Here is a 17,843-nt window from a genome sequence, read left to right on the forward strand (position 1 = left end):
TCCTTAGCTATGATGCTCTCCACCGAGTACCCAATACTTGGGTAAGTGGGTATGAGTACCAGGGTTGTGGGTACAAGTACCCATGCAACCTCATAATATATTATGATAACCAATAATATCATACATGAACGAACATATAATATATTAACCAATAATGTCATAAGTCTAATAATTTCATGCATCAAATAAATGTCATACATCAAATATAAAATATCATATATACATCAAATATATATCGAATATGTCCACTAACATAAAATTCAACATATATATCTGCTAATGCCTATACATGTATGTCTATCAACTATATCTTCTCCTACCCATGAACTAAAGGAAACAAATCTCTAGAGGTCTTCGATCGTCGTGTGGAGGGAGACAGTGGTGATGATGGGGTCTTCCTCACACACTCACTCGTCCTCTTGTTGATGCTCTTCTCTAACTCGAGCCGATAAAAATAAAGTAGATATGAATCAATAATTATTATACATTGAAATGAAATATATGTACACACAAAATTAATTATTTTCTTACCGCCATCATATAGTCATTTTGCAAGTCCACCTCGAAGGCTCATGGATGATCGGGTGTGACAAGACCCTACAAAAATTGAATCAATTGAATCACTTATAAATAACATTAGAAATTTTGATACTAACTATTATAAACAACAACTAAAACCAAGAAAATTCTTTCATACCTCAATCAATGGCTGTGAACTAGCCATAACTGCAACCACTCCATGATCAACGAACTGTCAAAGATGAGGAGGAGTTTCAGATGTCAAGAGTTGCATGTCATACAATAAACGTTAAATGTAACATGAAACATGAATCAAATATAATCAAATGAATTAAATTAACATGAAACAAATGTACCTCTACGAAGCTCGTATCACGTCTAGGCTCAAAGTCTATAGTGAATGTCGACAGTCTTGTACAGAACTGATGCACATGCATAATTTTTTTTGTCAATCCTTCATATGATTAATTAATAAATATATGTATTAATTTAAATGATTATATCAATATATACCACTGGACTCATCGACGGGATGAAAAATGGGGTTGGGGGATTGCTACTAGGGCCACCAACACTCTGATCCTGAATTTTGAACAATGTCAATACATGATAATTAATTAGTCATTAACTATACATATGAAATGTGATCACATTAGTTTATTATAATTGTAATTTACCTATGTGTCAATGCCAAATGCCTCATTCAGGAACTGATCAATCACTAGCCCATCATTTGCACCATCTTTAGCATGACTGCCAAAGGTGCATAAGGATCTGCATGATGTGCACATGTGACCGCGACATGCAAAAGGATCCTACTCATTTAATGGACTCGTGCAATGAATGAGGGTTTGTGTCAAAGCACTAATAGTCCCTAGAGCACTGGCCTCTACATGTTCCTTCACAACTGAAGGAATAGTCACATGCTCACCTTGTGGCTTAACTATAGGTGCCCTAACTACATTAGGGTCATGACATGCCCCCAGCCTCTCAAATGATGACCCCCCACCTCTACCCTGAGAGTCTAATATATCAAAATAATTGGGGATCTCCCCAAGGAAAAACTCACAATACAATTTCCTTAAGAAATACATTGGGACCTCGTGATTATTGCAAGGAGGGGCATCAAAATCCATCCACCATCTATCCCAACAAATGTTTCTAATACCATCGTGTATGCACCAATGGATGGGGAACCATTTAGTGCTCTCTCTAATAGTATCTTGTTCTCCAGGCTTTCTAAATAATGCACAAATCCTACCTTTTGGTATATCTTTTTTTTTAACATCTTGATATGATAATTTATTTACATAATATCTTTTTTTTCATCCCTCTTAACCCGCCAAACATCTAATTGACCACTAATAGAAACTATGTGGGTCTTAATGGACTCAAGGGAGGATGCCAATTGAGCTCTCATTGGATTGGTTTTTCCACAAGCTTTCAATGTACCAATGAGTGCTTCTAATTTAGTTTTGCCTCTTTCTATTTCATTTAAAATATTTTCTTGTGTGCTAGGAGGAGATCTTGCAATTGGTTCAAGTTGCAAAATTTGTTGTTCTTGTTGTGGAGGGTTTTGGTTTGGATCTTGTTGAGGGTTTTGGTTTTGATCTTCTTGGGGATTTTTTGGTTCATTATTCACATTTCCTAATAAGAAATCAATTGAAATCTAAATAAATAAATAAATTTAAAAAAATTTTGAAAAAAGCCTACAAAACAATATTAAAAACATATAAAACAATGTAAAAAGAAAGTTAGATGACATATGGCATGCTTGTGATCTCAAAATTCAATGGCGAGGAGGCATATTGGCAAGGTAGGTGGCAAAAACCTTCTATTCTCTCAATCTACGTACACGTTGTGAGGAGGGGAAGTAGGAAAATAGAGGAAAACTGAATGGGTTGTGGGTATGCAACCCATTTATAATAATTTGGTTTTTTATAAAGAATGTGCACACTATAGCACATATGCAGTATAGCACATACACACTATGGCTCGGGTTACCAAGGCCATAGTGCGTGCACGCTATAGCACTTGTGTGCTATTGAAAATTAGAAAAAAATAAAAAGGTGTCACCTTTTTGGCACCACAACTTGGTGCACTTACCCATAGGATATCTCCATAGTTGCAATGGATCTACTAAAACCACATCATGGAGCCATGGATGTAAATGTTCCTCAATGAAGAAGATGATAAATGCCTCAATGTAGATCTCCTCCCTTGATAGCCAACAAGATGCTAGATCTTGAAGAGGAAATTCTCATAAAGAATCCTTGAAACTTTGAGTGCATTGAATGCTTGATGAAAAATTGCTTGCTTGAATAGTGGATAACTTATGATAATGATTGAATATAGAGTGTGGGTGTTAGAATGAAGACCTAAGCCTCTTTTTATACTAATTTTATGGTAGGAAATTTATACAAGCCAACTATAGATGTCAAAGCTTAAGGTAGGGACCCATCCAAATATTAAGCTTATTTTGGCTAGCAATTCCTATACCATCTTTTTAGCACTTATTTATGAAGCTACTGCTCCATTGAAATAAAAATTTGTGTTTATTTTTATGCTAAACTTTAAAATCAAAATTTCCCAGTAGCTCTTGCTTCATATTTCTAGCACTAATTTGTAAAGTTTGTAGTCCCATAAAATAAACATTTCTACTTATTTTTAAGCACCACTTTAAAATTCTTTTTTTAAAATGAAATTTATATAATATTTGTTGCAAATAAATTTTATAAGAGAAAATGGTAAAGACATTGTTAGCTCATGCTATCTATTAAAAAAAAAAACTAATTCCCTTAATCATGTCATAATATTATCATTCCTCGATAAAAAGATGAGGTGGAGACCACAAATTAATTTACATTAAAGTCTAATATTTAATTCTTTCAAAAGAATTAAACATTGTCTTCGGTGAAAAATGATTAATTTTTTATCTTTTTTGATGGAGGTCATCCACAAACAAGTTTTAGGTACCCAATACGGGCCCACACGTGCCTAAAACCTCTTCGGCTAAGAGCCAAGGACTAAGGAGCATCCATATTGTCAAATTTTCTTAGGGCACGATCTCAGCCTCATCCCTTATGATGTCTTTGAACCTTGCAGTTAGCAAGAATTGATCCCTAGTGGGATCTTTGTGAGCCATTTAACTTCACTAATAGACCAAGGGCCCATTGACAAAATGATTAATTTTATCTTACATATTAAATAAATTAATTCTTTTCAAGGATTAATTTAAAAAGTTTATAAAAGGAAATGTGGCTTCTTCTAAACAAGTCACATAGTTTTTGTTTAGATTGAATTTATTCCTTTAAAATAATTAATCATGAAAAGGGATAAAGGTTGAAAAAGTTGTAAATGGGTGGGGTAAGGAGTTATGGTAGTTATGAACTACCAAAAGGTGCATTCTTTAAAAGGGGAAAAATCTTATTTTCCATTGACTTTTTTTTCTTCCTCCTCTATGGGAGAGAGAGTTTTGTAACCATATTTTAAGAAATCTTAGTAAAGAGTTGGTGAATGTTATGTTTAGTTGTTAAGTGATCAATATGGATCTAGTTGGTGGATTTTCTTTTCTTTTCTTGGAATTTGTGCCATTGAGATTAAAGTGGTTCATGCATTATAATTTTGGAGGGATGTTGCTAGTTTTTGTGCTATTAATATTTTGAAGTAATTTGTTTGCAATTCCTAAAGAGTATTGTTAGTCTTTGTGTTACCAATATTTCTTATATGTTTGCAGATTTGGAGAATACATTAGTCTAAATGCTAAGTGTATTCTCACTTATTTTATTTACAAGAATCCATTCACTTTTTTTTGTTACTTCTATTAAAATTATTAATAGACTTTGCTTTGTTAATAATCACTATCTTGGTTACAAATTTTTATTGTAATGGAGGGGAAAAATTATTTCAAATGTAAATAAATCAAGATTTAAGGGAGCTGCCCCCTTTTAAAGCAAAGGCGAATCACCCTGGTCATGGTGATTTATCCTAGCATTACAAGAATTTGTCATTTCCATTGGGTAGATTTGGCAAGCAAAGCACAGTAACAAATTACTTGCTAACATACATCTATAATTTTTCCAATATGTAGTTTCTACTTAGTTTAAGTTGGGAGCCCCTACTTTCCTCCAAAACTTATTTCCAAACTTTTAGCAATTGTTGCTCCACTATAATAGGAAAAGATTCTAATTTATCATTTCCTCCTTACTTAAAAGTTTCATGGAAACACTCTGGTCACTTAAATTTAAGTTAGAACTCTCCATAAGAAATCACATTAGGACATGGGATTAATGTGAATCAAGGTGTGAGTGCCTGATGATTTGTATCTTGATTTAACAAATACAGAGGCCTAAAAGACCAAGCAGTTTATAGTAAAAATACTAACAAAAGTAGAAAATAATGTACATCCAAAAAATTGACAAAAATGGAAAATATAAATTCAAATCTAAAATTGGAAAATAAAAATGAAACATCTTACCAAGTTTGCATATTATGGTGCACTAGCTTGATTTGCAAAGATTTTTTCCTTGAATTTAACTTTTTCATAATGTTGGAAATCTATAGTCACAATTCACCAGAACAGAAACCTGGATGCAATGGTGAGATCAAATATTGCTCTAGGTACTCCCAATTACTACAACTCTTGAGAAATATTGTGGCCCTCCAAAATTGAAGCAAATAGGTCCCTAATGACTATGCAATGACACTCCTATGATGTTGATACCATGTAAGAGTTCACCTAAGGCAAAGAATGAAAATGCCAAGATCTAGATGCCCAATTGAGAGAACAATAGAGATAAAATGATGAGATCAAATAATTGACTCAATATTTGAACAAATGATAATAGATATAAAATCAATGAATACAAAGTAGTTATTTGTTAACGTATAGGAAATGTATGATAACTAGGAGTGATGCAAGAGATAACCTATCAATCATACTAGGTATAATCACATGTCCACAAGCAGTGGATCATCCTCCATTACACAACAAAGTATGTCAACATGTGTAATGATCAAAAGGTGATAATATGATAAGAGCACTAAAGGTGGATCTCACGTAGAAAGAGGTATGAGATAACAACCAACCCCACCTCAAGTGGATTTCTCCTATACCATGTGATAAAATAAAATGCAAACTCCTATGTATCTACATGATAACTGATATATAAATGCATTATCCTAAGTAAACTTAAGCAAAGTGTAATTATTCATAAATTTAATTAAAATAACAAAGTTGCATAAGGATTGGTGGATTGAAGAGGTTAAATGTGTATCAAACAATGAAAACATAGGCTCTAATCAAAATCTCACAATGGAAAAAATAATTTTGGGTTGTAGTCAATTCAAATTAGTAATCTTTGCAACTTTTTTAGGTTGCGAGTCTATATGGGTTTTCTTAGGCTTACCTTAGGGTTTTCATATTATTTCATTCTTCCAATCATGTCACACCACATTTATTATGGGAATTTTATTAGTTATTTATATGACTTTTTGCTGGACTTGACTTAGTAGTTGTTGCTAATGTTGAAGCATTCACTACAAGTATTCATGGATTTGTTGAGAAAATGTCCCAAGAAATTAATTTTTAATGTATTTCACAAGATAAATGCATTGCTTCTCTGGATGTCATTTTACCTTTTTCATATTTTGTCAAAGCCTACAAATGACTAGAAAAAAATACTTTAATTGATTACTTTGTGGGTAGAGTCCTTTCTAAGAGAGTGCTCAAGGATTGGGTTACCAAATCTTTTCTCCCCCATAGGATTAACTCACCAAATGGTTTTTTTATTTTTTGGGACCACCTTTACAAGTTGATGGAGTTCATAAGTATGGTTCATGTTTTTTTCACATTTTTCTCGTTTTCTAGCTATGGTTGAGGGAATTCTCTATATCTGATAATAAAAACTCAAAGTCCTTCTTGGGTAGAATTTACTGGATTTCCCATGCCTTGTTGGCCCTTTTTCTATATTTCCCAAACCCTAGGTAGGGTGGTATGTCTCAGTGATGAGTCATTCATTCCTTCTTTTGTTTTTAGCATTCTTATATATCTCTTTTTGGAGTAGAGTTTTTCCCACATGGCTTGTGGAATTTTTCTCATCAAACCCTTTATGATATCAGAGTTAGATCTATTGTAGCTTATTCATATTTGAAGGAAAAGGAGGGAATGACTCATCGATGACACCTCCCAATGAAAAATCACTTCACCCCTAGCATAGAACACAACTGAAGATATTGTGGGGATGCAAAAGGTTTAGTGAAGATGTTTGGAACCTGTTCAACAATGGGAATATACTCCAAGCTAAGAGAGCCATCCTGAATCAAATGTCCGATGAAGTTCATATGAATCTCAATGTGCTTGGTTCGTTGATGCTCGACTAGGTTGTAGGAAATGTGTATAGCACTCTAATTGTCACACCAAAAAAAGGTGGGACTATCGGGGGGGAATCCAAACTCTATCATCAACTGTGAAAGCCACAAAACCTCCTAACTAGTTAGCACAAATGCACTATATTCTATCTCTATTGATGATAATGCATGAGCATGCTACTTCTTGCAAGACCATGTGATAGTACAAGAACCAAGATGGAAAATAAATCCGAAAGTAGACCTTTGATCATCAATATCACCATCTCAATATGAGTTTGTATAACCAACAATGTGAGGATCTCCTAGTGTATAGTGAATTTCACAACATGTAGTACCCTAAATGCACCTCAAAACATGTTTGGAAACTTGCCAATGACTCTCATGAGGATCATGTGAGAATCAAGAGACAAATAGCTAGCTGCAAAAGAAATATCAGGATGTGTGTGCATCAAGTACAAAAAACTACCCAGAAGTTGTCCATATAATGTGGGATCCACTGTAGGAGTAGAGCAAGTGGTGGATAAAACAACACCTGACTGAAAAGGTGTGGGGAAGCCTTGAAATCAATCACGTTGAATCTATGAAGCATATCAAGAGCACACTTTTGCTGGGGTATGTCTATCTTATCCAAAGACTAAACAACCTATAGGCCCAAAAAATAATGCAAAAGTCCTAGGTCTTTCATCTCAAATTGCTTTCTCAAAGCTCACTAAACACTCTAAATCATAGAGAGTGAGCTACCTGTAATAATGAGATCATCAATAGATAGCACAACATGTGACGTTGGATGCAAGAAATAAGGAATCCATCTTCTCATACCAAGCCCAAGGGGCTTGTTTGAGACCATACAAAGACCTCCAAATTCTGCACACCATAGAAGAGTCCTACAAAAAATCTTGAATTTGTTCCATATAGATATCCTCATGTAGTTCTCCATGTAAAAAGTAACTCTTCACATCCATCTTAAATATTTTTCATCCCTGAGAAGCTGCAAGAGAAAGTATAAGGCAAATAGAATTAATCTTGGCAACAGAAGCAAAGGTCTTAGAGTAATCAATACCCTCCACTTATGAAAAACCTTTCAAAATAAAACGTGCCTTATAGCTGTCAATAGAACCATCTAGATCATACTTGGTATGGTACACCCACCTACAAAAAACCAAATTTCTTCGTTTTGAAAAAGAACAAAGATCCCAAGTGTGGGTCTTCATGAAAGAAGAGTACTCCTCATCCATAGCCCTATCTGGATCTGAGTGTCTTATCACCTACGAAAAACTCTGTGGATCATCTAAAATGGCATGACTCAAAAGTCCAATACTAGATATATGAGCATGAGTGTAATGAGAATCTAAAGGGTCTCCTGCCATAGGTCTAGTTGCATCAAAAGTATCACTAGCCCACTTGGGTACTCATGGAACATTAGAGGGAGGAGGGGAAGGTGGATCATCATCAAGATCTTCCTCAAAAGATAAAGAATCCTATAGAGAAGAAGATAAAGTACTAGGCAATGAGCGAGAAGTTGGTGATGGAGGCTCCATCCAAAGATAATGTTCATCAAACTAGACATCTCTCCAAAAAAAGACCTCTTTGGAATTAGGATTAAACAACCTGTATGCCTCCACATCCTCACAGTAGCCAAAAAATATGAGTTCTCAAGTCTTCATCTCCATGGCTTTCCTCTAAGCATTAGGAATAAATTCCCAAGCCTCACTACACAAAATATAGAATGTAGAAACATCGGGCTTTACATGAGTCCAAATCTCCTTAGGAGTCAAATGTCACAATATCTTGTGAGGAATCCAATTCTGAATATAGTTGGCATAATTGATTGCCTCAACCCAAAAATAAGGACTCATATCTCAACATTGTATCATATAATTGGCCATCTCCCATAATGTTATGTTCTTTCTCTCAATAACCTCATTTTGTTGAGGGGTATGGGGAACTATGAACTGATGATGTAAACCATGTTCAATGCAAAAATATCTCAAAGACTTATTCACATATTCCCTTCCATTTACTAGACCGTTTCTCCAAAAATGTTTTAAAGATTTGAAATGAATCAAAGACATCAGACTTGTACTTCAAAAATTACACCCATTTACATATATAGAGAAGTCATCTGTGAAGGTAAGAACATATCAGACACCTAAAAAAGATGGAGTGGGGAATGACATGTAAGATCACTATGTATCAACTCCAATGGTGCCTTAGCACATGTGGATCTACCTGTTGGAAAAGGATCCCTATGATGTTTGCCAAGTGCATAACCTTGACAAACATTGTTAGTACAAGAGATCTAAGGTAGCCCAATCATTAGCTCTTGTATACTCATATGTTGTAGATATTTGTAGTTGACATGGCAAAACTCTCATGCCAAAGTTTTCTCATTGTGTCTACATGAGAAACAAGAGAAACACCTATAGAATTAGAGCTCTTGAAGCCATCAAACTGATATAAGTAAGAATATAAATCAACACTCCTAGTAGAAACAATTAAATGAGGATGGTGGAGGTCTTGAATAACCACATCATGTGGTGAGAACTCAATTGTCTTACCATAGCCAAAATGAAAAATTTGATAGATAGACAAGAGTTTTGTAGAAATGCCCTGAACTAATAGAACATCCTATAGGGAACCACCCTCCAATGAGATAGTGCTAGAACCTAAAATTGAAAGTTTGGCGAAGTCACCAACTGCAATTTTTATAGTAACACTTTGAGAAAGTGAGATAACCAAATCAAATGAGTGTGTCATATGGTGTGAAGCACCTAAATCAATGACCAAGTAGAAAAAGAGGACAAAGCTAATGCAGAAAGAGCATGTTATTTCCCAAAAGGAGGTGGTGGTGGCTTTAGAGTAGCAATATTGTACTTCTACATAGCCTCCTCTAAACCCTCAAGACATTTCCAACACCTTGAAAATGGATGTCCTTCCTTGCCACAAAAACCACAAGGATCACTTGTAAACTTCTTAGTCTTGGAGGAAGACTCACTAGACTTGGAAGGTTTCCCTTCTAAGTGAATTTTTGAATATCTGATCTAGGATATTGCTTGGGGGAACTCTCATTGCCATCTGAATATGCTTTGGGCTTTGGTTTTGGCTTCAACTTCCCTGTAGATGTCTGAGCAAATAATGTTTGGTTCTTTGATCCTAGTAGAGAATCAAGTTGTGTAAGCTTGACCTTCTCTCTAGTCAACTAATCATAGGATACCTCAAATGTGGGCATTGTAAATCTAAGACCCAAATCATCCATAGTGGAATGGAAGGTGGAAGAGAAAATTGAATTTTTTTCTCAAAACTTTGACAGAATCTAAGACAGATGCACTTTGTATCAGTCTTGTTCTTTCCACAACCCTGAAACAATGATCTCCATTATTTAAATCTCATCAAAAGTCCTTCATGGAGGAAAAATAATTATGTACAAGTGATGTAAGCTCTTCCTCAATCTAGAGTGTCATGAACTCATTGATGGTACCAAACAAGTTCTTAAACTTGGCCCACATCTATCGAGGAGAATCACACCCATCAAGATGAAACTATAAACTATGTGAAACACTCAAAGAAATCAAACCCATGACATCATCCATCTTATTCTTGTACTCTAAAAAATTGGTTGTGTTTCATCTAAACAAGACCGCAAACTATTTGAACAAAGAAGTCGTGCCATGGTAGTTGTCCATGTGTGATAGTTATGTGGGTTTAGAGGAACTAGACAAGAAGGGGTCCTGACCATTTTTTCTAGAAGGTGTTTGTTTTGAAGTAATTTTGGTTTACTGATGTAAATTATAGAAACAAGAATAAAAAAACACCCCACAAAATGCAAAATAAATGAACCCCAGATGCTAGAAGGAATGTGTATATAAGTAAGAGAAAAAAGTAGCTTTAGTTGAGTATCATGTGTACCTTTAAAAAATTCTAATGGAAATAATAGAGAATATGGAAAAAGCTCAAAATGAGCTTGTCAACACTTCTTCCGGATAAAAAAAATGGAGCTAAAATGAGCAATCTAGGCTTCCCAGAATGCAAGAATAATAATTTGGCTTTGATTACAAAAAAAAGGTACAATACTAGAAAAATTCACTAGTAAAAACTACACAAATGCATTCGTCTTAGAATCAAATTTTCGACGGTATCTCATTTACCATAAAATGATACTATATGCTCTAGATATTGCAAAAAAAAAAAGGTGCTTTAGAAGCAAAAAATGATATTTAAAAACATTCTTTGAGGATAAAAAAATTAGTCCCGAGCCTTGCATATGACCACAAGTGGAGCAAAAGGGGATAATAAAGGGTCTAATGGTGCTCGGGCAGTGCAAGGGTTGAAAAGTTGGTGGAGCAACAAACTCACACCTGAGCACCAGTGGGGGAGGAGTGGAGCGAAGCTTTGGTGGCACTATGACAACCACACTGGTGGAAGTGGATTGTGGGCAGCACCTTAGTGACAAGTTTTCTAAAAATATAATTTTTTTAAAATTATAAAAAATGCATTGTAATGTGTGCTAGGGGCCATACAACCCTGGTGTAAAAAAAAATTGCCTCCCCTATCAACTATGGCCAAAATCAAAGTGTTTTATATGAAAATTAGGGTTTCAACATACTCTGGTTCCAACCATGATGTATGTTTGGACTCAACTTGTACTCAGAAAAAAAAATGCAAAAAATGTCAGATCCATTCTATCAAACCGTCGTTTTTCTTTTCCTTCAAATGTGAACAAGCTATAATAGATCTGACTATGATACCATGGAGGATTTGATGAGAACAGATCCATGGATCTGGTAGAACACATGCATGCAAAAGCCTATCACAGAGAAGCAAATGACAAGAGAAGGTAAGGGTTTGGCTTTGAAAATGTGCAAGAATATAATATCAAACAAAAAGAATGAGTAAAAATATACAATGGGTTAATCCTTATAAAAGGATATCGTAAAACCTAAACTAGAAACCCTAAGAGGTAAATGACATTTAATATTTAATATTTAATTATTAAATGGGAATGCATGTGCATAAAGTGAAATCTTAAGTAGGGAGTAAAGGTAATTTAATAAATAAAATAAAATAAATTCTTTACTCTAATAATTCTTCTTCTTTTACTCAAGTTAGAAAACTTCATCATTTAGATTTAGAACTTCCAAATCAATTATCTTAACTAGTGTGCATCATTTACATGATATAATAATTAATATCTGTGACACCATCTTTTGTGCAATTTAAATTCTTAATACCATTCTATTTTATTTTACATTTGATTTAACTTTTAATTAAATTTTTTATTCTTATAATTAGACTTTCATTTAAGTCTTTTAAATTATTAATGTTATTTAATATCTCAAAAATTTTAATACCATGTCTTGATTAAATTACATGATACATAGAAAGCAATAAAACCGACAAAATCTAAAAAATAATGCTCTAGGGAAAAGACTCATGAATTCATGTCTCCTTGATGAATTCACATGGGTAGTTGGTCGGATACTTACCTCAGTTTCAAGACAATTAAGGGTTATAATTGGATTTGAACCTGAACATTATCTCTCATCTCTTACCATTGTGATATTGCAATAGGGAACGCCCATCCTCACAATTCAGGGAAGTTGATATCTAATATCTACAAACCTACATGAAAGACAAGCATGTACAAATATATATGCATATGTAACAAATAATGTTGGAGAGTGGTACATTGTGTAAATCCTAACTTGTAGGTGACTATAACACTCTCCCTTGGCCACATTAGGCACATCAAATGGAAATATAAATAAAACATACAAAGCATACACACACAAGTATGATCTAAGTAAAACTTGTAAACTACAAATATAAATGATGTAGTATCCTAACATATGAATTCTATCATCATGAATATAAATGTAATCATCAACTAAAAGCACATAGTGTGATATCATCATGAAAATAACTATATAACCATCAACTAAAAGCATATCATATATCATTATCATAATAAAGTAATCATCACTATCCACTAACATGATAAATCAAATACCATATATCAAGGTATTACATCGCCAAATATAATATAACAACTAACATGCTCACATGAAGGTTTTGGTAGGGTTTAACTGCATAAACTCTAATGATAGAAAAGTGGCATGTATTACAAAGTAACCTTACTATTGTTTCTAAGAGATGTGAGCACATAATATTATATTACTGATTTTATTATTCTTTCTATAACTGTACCATGAAATGTACCTCTAGATAATCTTTGGTAGAGAGAAATGAATAAAGTTTACCCCTTAAATAAGGGTGGGTGACTCTCTCCTAGATTGGCAAATTTCACGATTTGGAATAAATATAAAAGATAAGAAGAAACCTTACATTTGATGTTTAAGATGATGTAAGTAAGTAATTTTATCTTGATGCTTTAAATTTTTTTTTTTTTTATTGTATCATGAATTATTTTGAGATAATGTTTGATAGACAACAATTAATAAAAGTTAGTCCTTATGTACAAGGAAGGTTGATTCTCTTCTATTCAAATTCATTAATTTGTAGATCTAACATCCGAAATAAAGATTAAAGAGGGAAAGCAAGCTCACAATCAATACCTAGATGATGTAAGTAGATGATATTACCTCGATGCTTTGATTTTTCTTTTATAAATGTACGATGATATATCTCTAGATAAGATTTGATAGACAACAATAAATAAAGATTAAAGATTAGTCCTTGTATACAAAGAAGGGTGATTGCGTCCTAATCAAACCCATAGATTGATATATATTACAATTATGGCCCATAAATTAGTAGATGATTTTATCTTGACACTTTAATAATATTTTCTATAAATGTATCATGAAATACAACAATGAAGTCAGGAATCCGCCCATTAATTTTTTAGCTATTTTATTAAGATACCTCTGCTTTACAGCTTATAAACAAAATAAAGAAGAAATAAATGGATCACGTAAAGAATAAAGTTCCCCTCATAGTTAACAAACAGTTGAGAAATAAATAAGAAGCACATAAGTGGAAGAAATTCAACTAAAAATATGAAGTGGGCGTTCAAAGTAGTCTGTAGTTTTTGCTCAGGAGGAGGAAAGCGGCAGCGGCCAAATCCGGAGCACCACGGTCACATGAAGGGCCACGAGGAAATCCTGGCGACAATTCCCAACGCAGTGGTGAATTTAGTAGACCAAGAGAAAAGCACGCAATTAGCGAAGGGCCAATTTTCGCTAGTTAAGCTTCTCCAAGGCGATAAAGCGATCGCCGTCTACGCTAAAGTTGGAGGCGATCTACTTTGGCCTGTCACAAAAGACGCACCCACGCTAAAGTTAGACTCCCGCCACTATCTTTTCTCTGTTCACGCCCCGCCAGGTGCCGAAGATGGCGGAGACTCCGCCAAATGTGGCGGGCCCGAAGTGCTGAATTTCGGAGTCAGTTTTGGCGAGGAAGAAAACGTGGGTGTTTTGGACAAGTGCCTTAGAAAACACGCGTGCTTGTCTTTGCCGTCTGGTTGGTGCACGTGGTGTTCTTGTCTGCCAGATCGGTCGGCGGCACCGCCAAAATCTGGTGGCGATTCGGAGGCTTATTGGACCGCATTGGCTCCAAATGTGGAGGAATATAATTCTGTTTTGGCGAAGGCTATAGCTGGCGGATCGGGGGAAATTATAAGGGGGATATTTGTGATCAGTGATGGTTATTCGGCTCAGGTGAGGAAAGGAGGAGAATTGCTCAGGAGCCGATCGAGAGCTGGTGAGAAGACTCCGGTGGAGAAAAAGAAGGGCTCGGAAGTTAGCCCTCGTGTCAAGAAAAATATTCGAAGGTAATTAGAAAATAGTTTTGATGTTATTTTCACAATTTTTGGAATAGGAATAGGAATAGGAATATGAATATATTTTCTATTTTTCGATCGGTACATCAATTGGAATACCTAATGGTAATACATATTTCCATTTTGTTCCTAAAATGAGCTTATGTCCATTCCAAAAAATAGTTGTTATTGGAATAGTCATTCCTATCCCCATTATGCATTCATATTCTCAATTCCTATGACTGTAACCAAACGGCCTTAAAATGTTAAGACAGTCAAAATTGACTTATTTTTCCAAACTTAATTTCTTCCTTAGTGTGATGTTTAAGGCTAGCCGAGTATGGATTCCTAGGGCTATGTTGGGTACATGGACAAGCTAAGGGAGGGTGAGGGTGCCATCTTAAACATCACTTAGTATGAAGAAAATTAAGCTCTCGAAAACTAAGTCAATTTTGACTATTAGTATTTCTAGTTAAGGAATAGAGCCTTAGTGTGTGATGTTTAAGTGGGTTCTAAGAAGTGGGTTTCACTACTTTAAACATATTCAAAGAAGAGAGTAATGAAAAGAAAACTTACTATCCAAGACAACTCTAATGTTGGTGCATATTGTAAAATAGTTAGTAGTTAGTCTTGATGAAGCTATGCTAAATCTTTAATGAAAAATAAAAAATGGGTAGTTTTTAGAGGAAGAGATAACTATAGGCTCCTACTTTACAAAGTTGTTCTTTATAAACTAAATCTTGTATTTATGTTTGAATAAATTGGAAAAAAAAAAAAAAGATATGAAAATCTACAGTTTTATAGATTATTTTTTATTTCTGTTTTATTGAAGGTAATTAGAAAATAATCTTAATTCTCCCTTGCAAAGTATATTTTGAAGATATAATATTAAATAGAAAATTTATTGTGGATGATTTTAGTGAATTGAGACGCTTTTAGTTCTTAGCTCTTAATCAAAGAGATATAAATATAGGTACATATTCTTGATAAATCTTTGTGAAAAATATGTTTCACTTAAATTAAAAAAATCTTAGGTCATTTGACATGACATAATGAATAACATTTAATATTGAATCATTAGTCCAAAATATATGAACTCACAAATATAGAAGCATGAGCTCATGCTCTCATGTCAAACAAGTATATAACATATTATAATAAATAAAAATATTATATAGTTATTATAATAATAATACTAATAGGTACAAAAATATAACAAAACATACCCATGAGATAAGATTCTCCTACTAATCATTAGCTTGAAAATAATTAGTCTCAACTCTTTCTTCTAAAATATGTTTCTATCGAAAAAGTTAGATTTAAAACTAACTAACTAACTAACTAACTCTATATATATATATATATATATATATATATATGCCCAGCCTCACCTAGTTCTTTTTAGATAATTTAGATATAAAAATAAGCTCATACTTTCATAAGAAATAGAAATGCAAACTAGGCTAGTCTACCAAATAAAATTGTCCATTAAAATTATAATATTAATCATCAACTCTAAAATAATTAATCTTCTCTCCTTTATGTTCTTTGGAAAAAAAGTTCTAAAAAAATTGAAAATATACAAAATGGATTTCAATGTGTTCCAACTTAAAAAAATTCAGAACTTTTTAAATAAAATTAATATTCTTAAAAAATGAATGCTTGTATGCTCTATGTACAATGTACCAGGGTGAGAAAGTTGTCAAAGATGATGGAAAACATGAGCAACATTGTTGTGGATGGGGTTTCAATTACACCATCAGATGTGATGAATAGTCATCATACAAAGTCTAGTCTTAATTGCTTCAAAAGACTACCTGCAGGAGACGTTGTCCTTGCTTCACTGGATGCTTATAGTAAGTAAATGTACCCATTATTATTTTTTCTTATTCTTCATCATTAAAATCCTCAAATAACTCCTTTTTTTTTCATGTCTTTATTTCAGACAAAGTTTTGGAAGCAACACAAGTAGCTAGGAAGGATGCTGCAAAAACCACCTCTGAAGTGACCACAGGACTTATTATTGATAGGTATTTCAATCCAACTTTACAAAATAATCTCTAATTAATAAAACTGTAAAAGATAGCATTTTACAATAAATGTATAAGAACCCTAAGATTAGGTATAATATTAAATATTGCATGTTTTGTATACCAAACATAGTAATATTCAAACAAGGGAAAATATTATATGCATTGCAATTTTTTAAAATTAGGAAGAGGAAGCCTAAGTACTATAGTGAAGTTGAGGTAATGGTAGATTTTATTTTTTATTTTTTATTTCAAAATTTAGTTTAGTAAGTTAAGTGTGAAATTGGAAACATTTGAAACAGGTATGGGGAGGATGCAGGAGAGATTGCTGAGGATAGTCTTGCAATTACAGGGCATGCCATTGGAACTGCAGTTAATGTGGCAAAAGTTACAAATCCTGAATTAATGTTATCTTGAACTTCAACAACAATTGGTGATGTGTGATTTTAATATGATGAATAAGTAAGTAGATTTAGAGGGTGATAAATTGGATCTCTTCACTTCATAATGATAATGATGGTGATCAAAATTGATGGGGAATATTTTAAAGAGTGATTTGTATTCTAGTTTGAAAGATTCAAGGTGCTTTGTATCCTAATTTAGAGGAATGATGGTGATTTTTTTAAAATTTTAATTGAAAAAATGTTTGATCGAATTGTGTTTTTATATTGAAACAAGTCCATATAGTAGCTTGTATTTGTCATATGTTTGATTAATTAGAATAATTAAAATTTAAATAAAATAGTTATAGATTGATGAAAAGTGAAAAATTAAATTAATTGTAATACAAAATATTAAATTAATATTTCATTTATATTTTAATATTTGATTATTATTTTATATTTTACATATATTTTTAAAACAAATTAAAATTATCATATGCATATATATAAATATTTGAAAAATAACATATTTTTAATATAAAAGTATATAAGTAATTTTTAATTTATAAATTTACTATTATAACTTAGTTTTATTTTAGCGTTTAATCACTATAAATTATTTTATATATTTTATATTTATATATCGTGCATTTAAAATATGGGTATTAATTATTAAAAATTATTTGATTATATATTTAATATGTTTCATATTTTTATAAATGCATGCATCCTAAAATATCACCTTATTGTAGTCATAGTGCTTCC

General features: G+C 33.1%; 1 protein-coding gene across 1 annotated transcript; it reads left to right on the forward strand.

Annotated features, from left to right (window-relative positions):
- The first annotated feature begins 13,863 nt into the window (after positions 1-13,863).
- LOC149556406 (senescence/dehydration-associated protein At3g51250-like) lies at positions 13,864-17,350 on the forward strand. The gene is made up of 4 exons (XM_089830696.1): positions 13,864-14,677; positions 16,355-16,521; positions 16,611-16,695; positions 16,998-17,350. Exons 1-4 carry the CDS (start codon positions 13,905-13,907, stop codon positions 17,110-17,112), a joined length of 1,140 nt encoding a protein of 379 aa, XP_089686822.1. The 5' UTR covers positions 13,864-13,904; the 3' UTR covers positions 17,113-17,350.
- The last annotated feature ends 493 nt before the right edge of the window (positions 17,351-17,843 follow it).

The sequence above is a fragment of the Cupressus sempervirens genome, chromosome 5, assembly GCF_028749045.1.
Source record: "Cupressus sempervirens isolate cs-2001-9-10 chromosome 5, ASM2874904v1, whole genome shotgun sequence".
Lineage (NCBI taxonomy): Eukaryota > Viridiplantae > Streptophyta > Pinopsida > Cupressales > Cupressaceae > Cupressus > Cupressus sempervirens.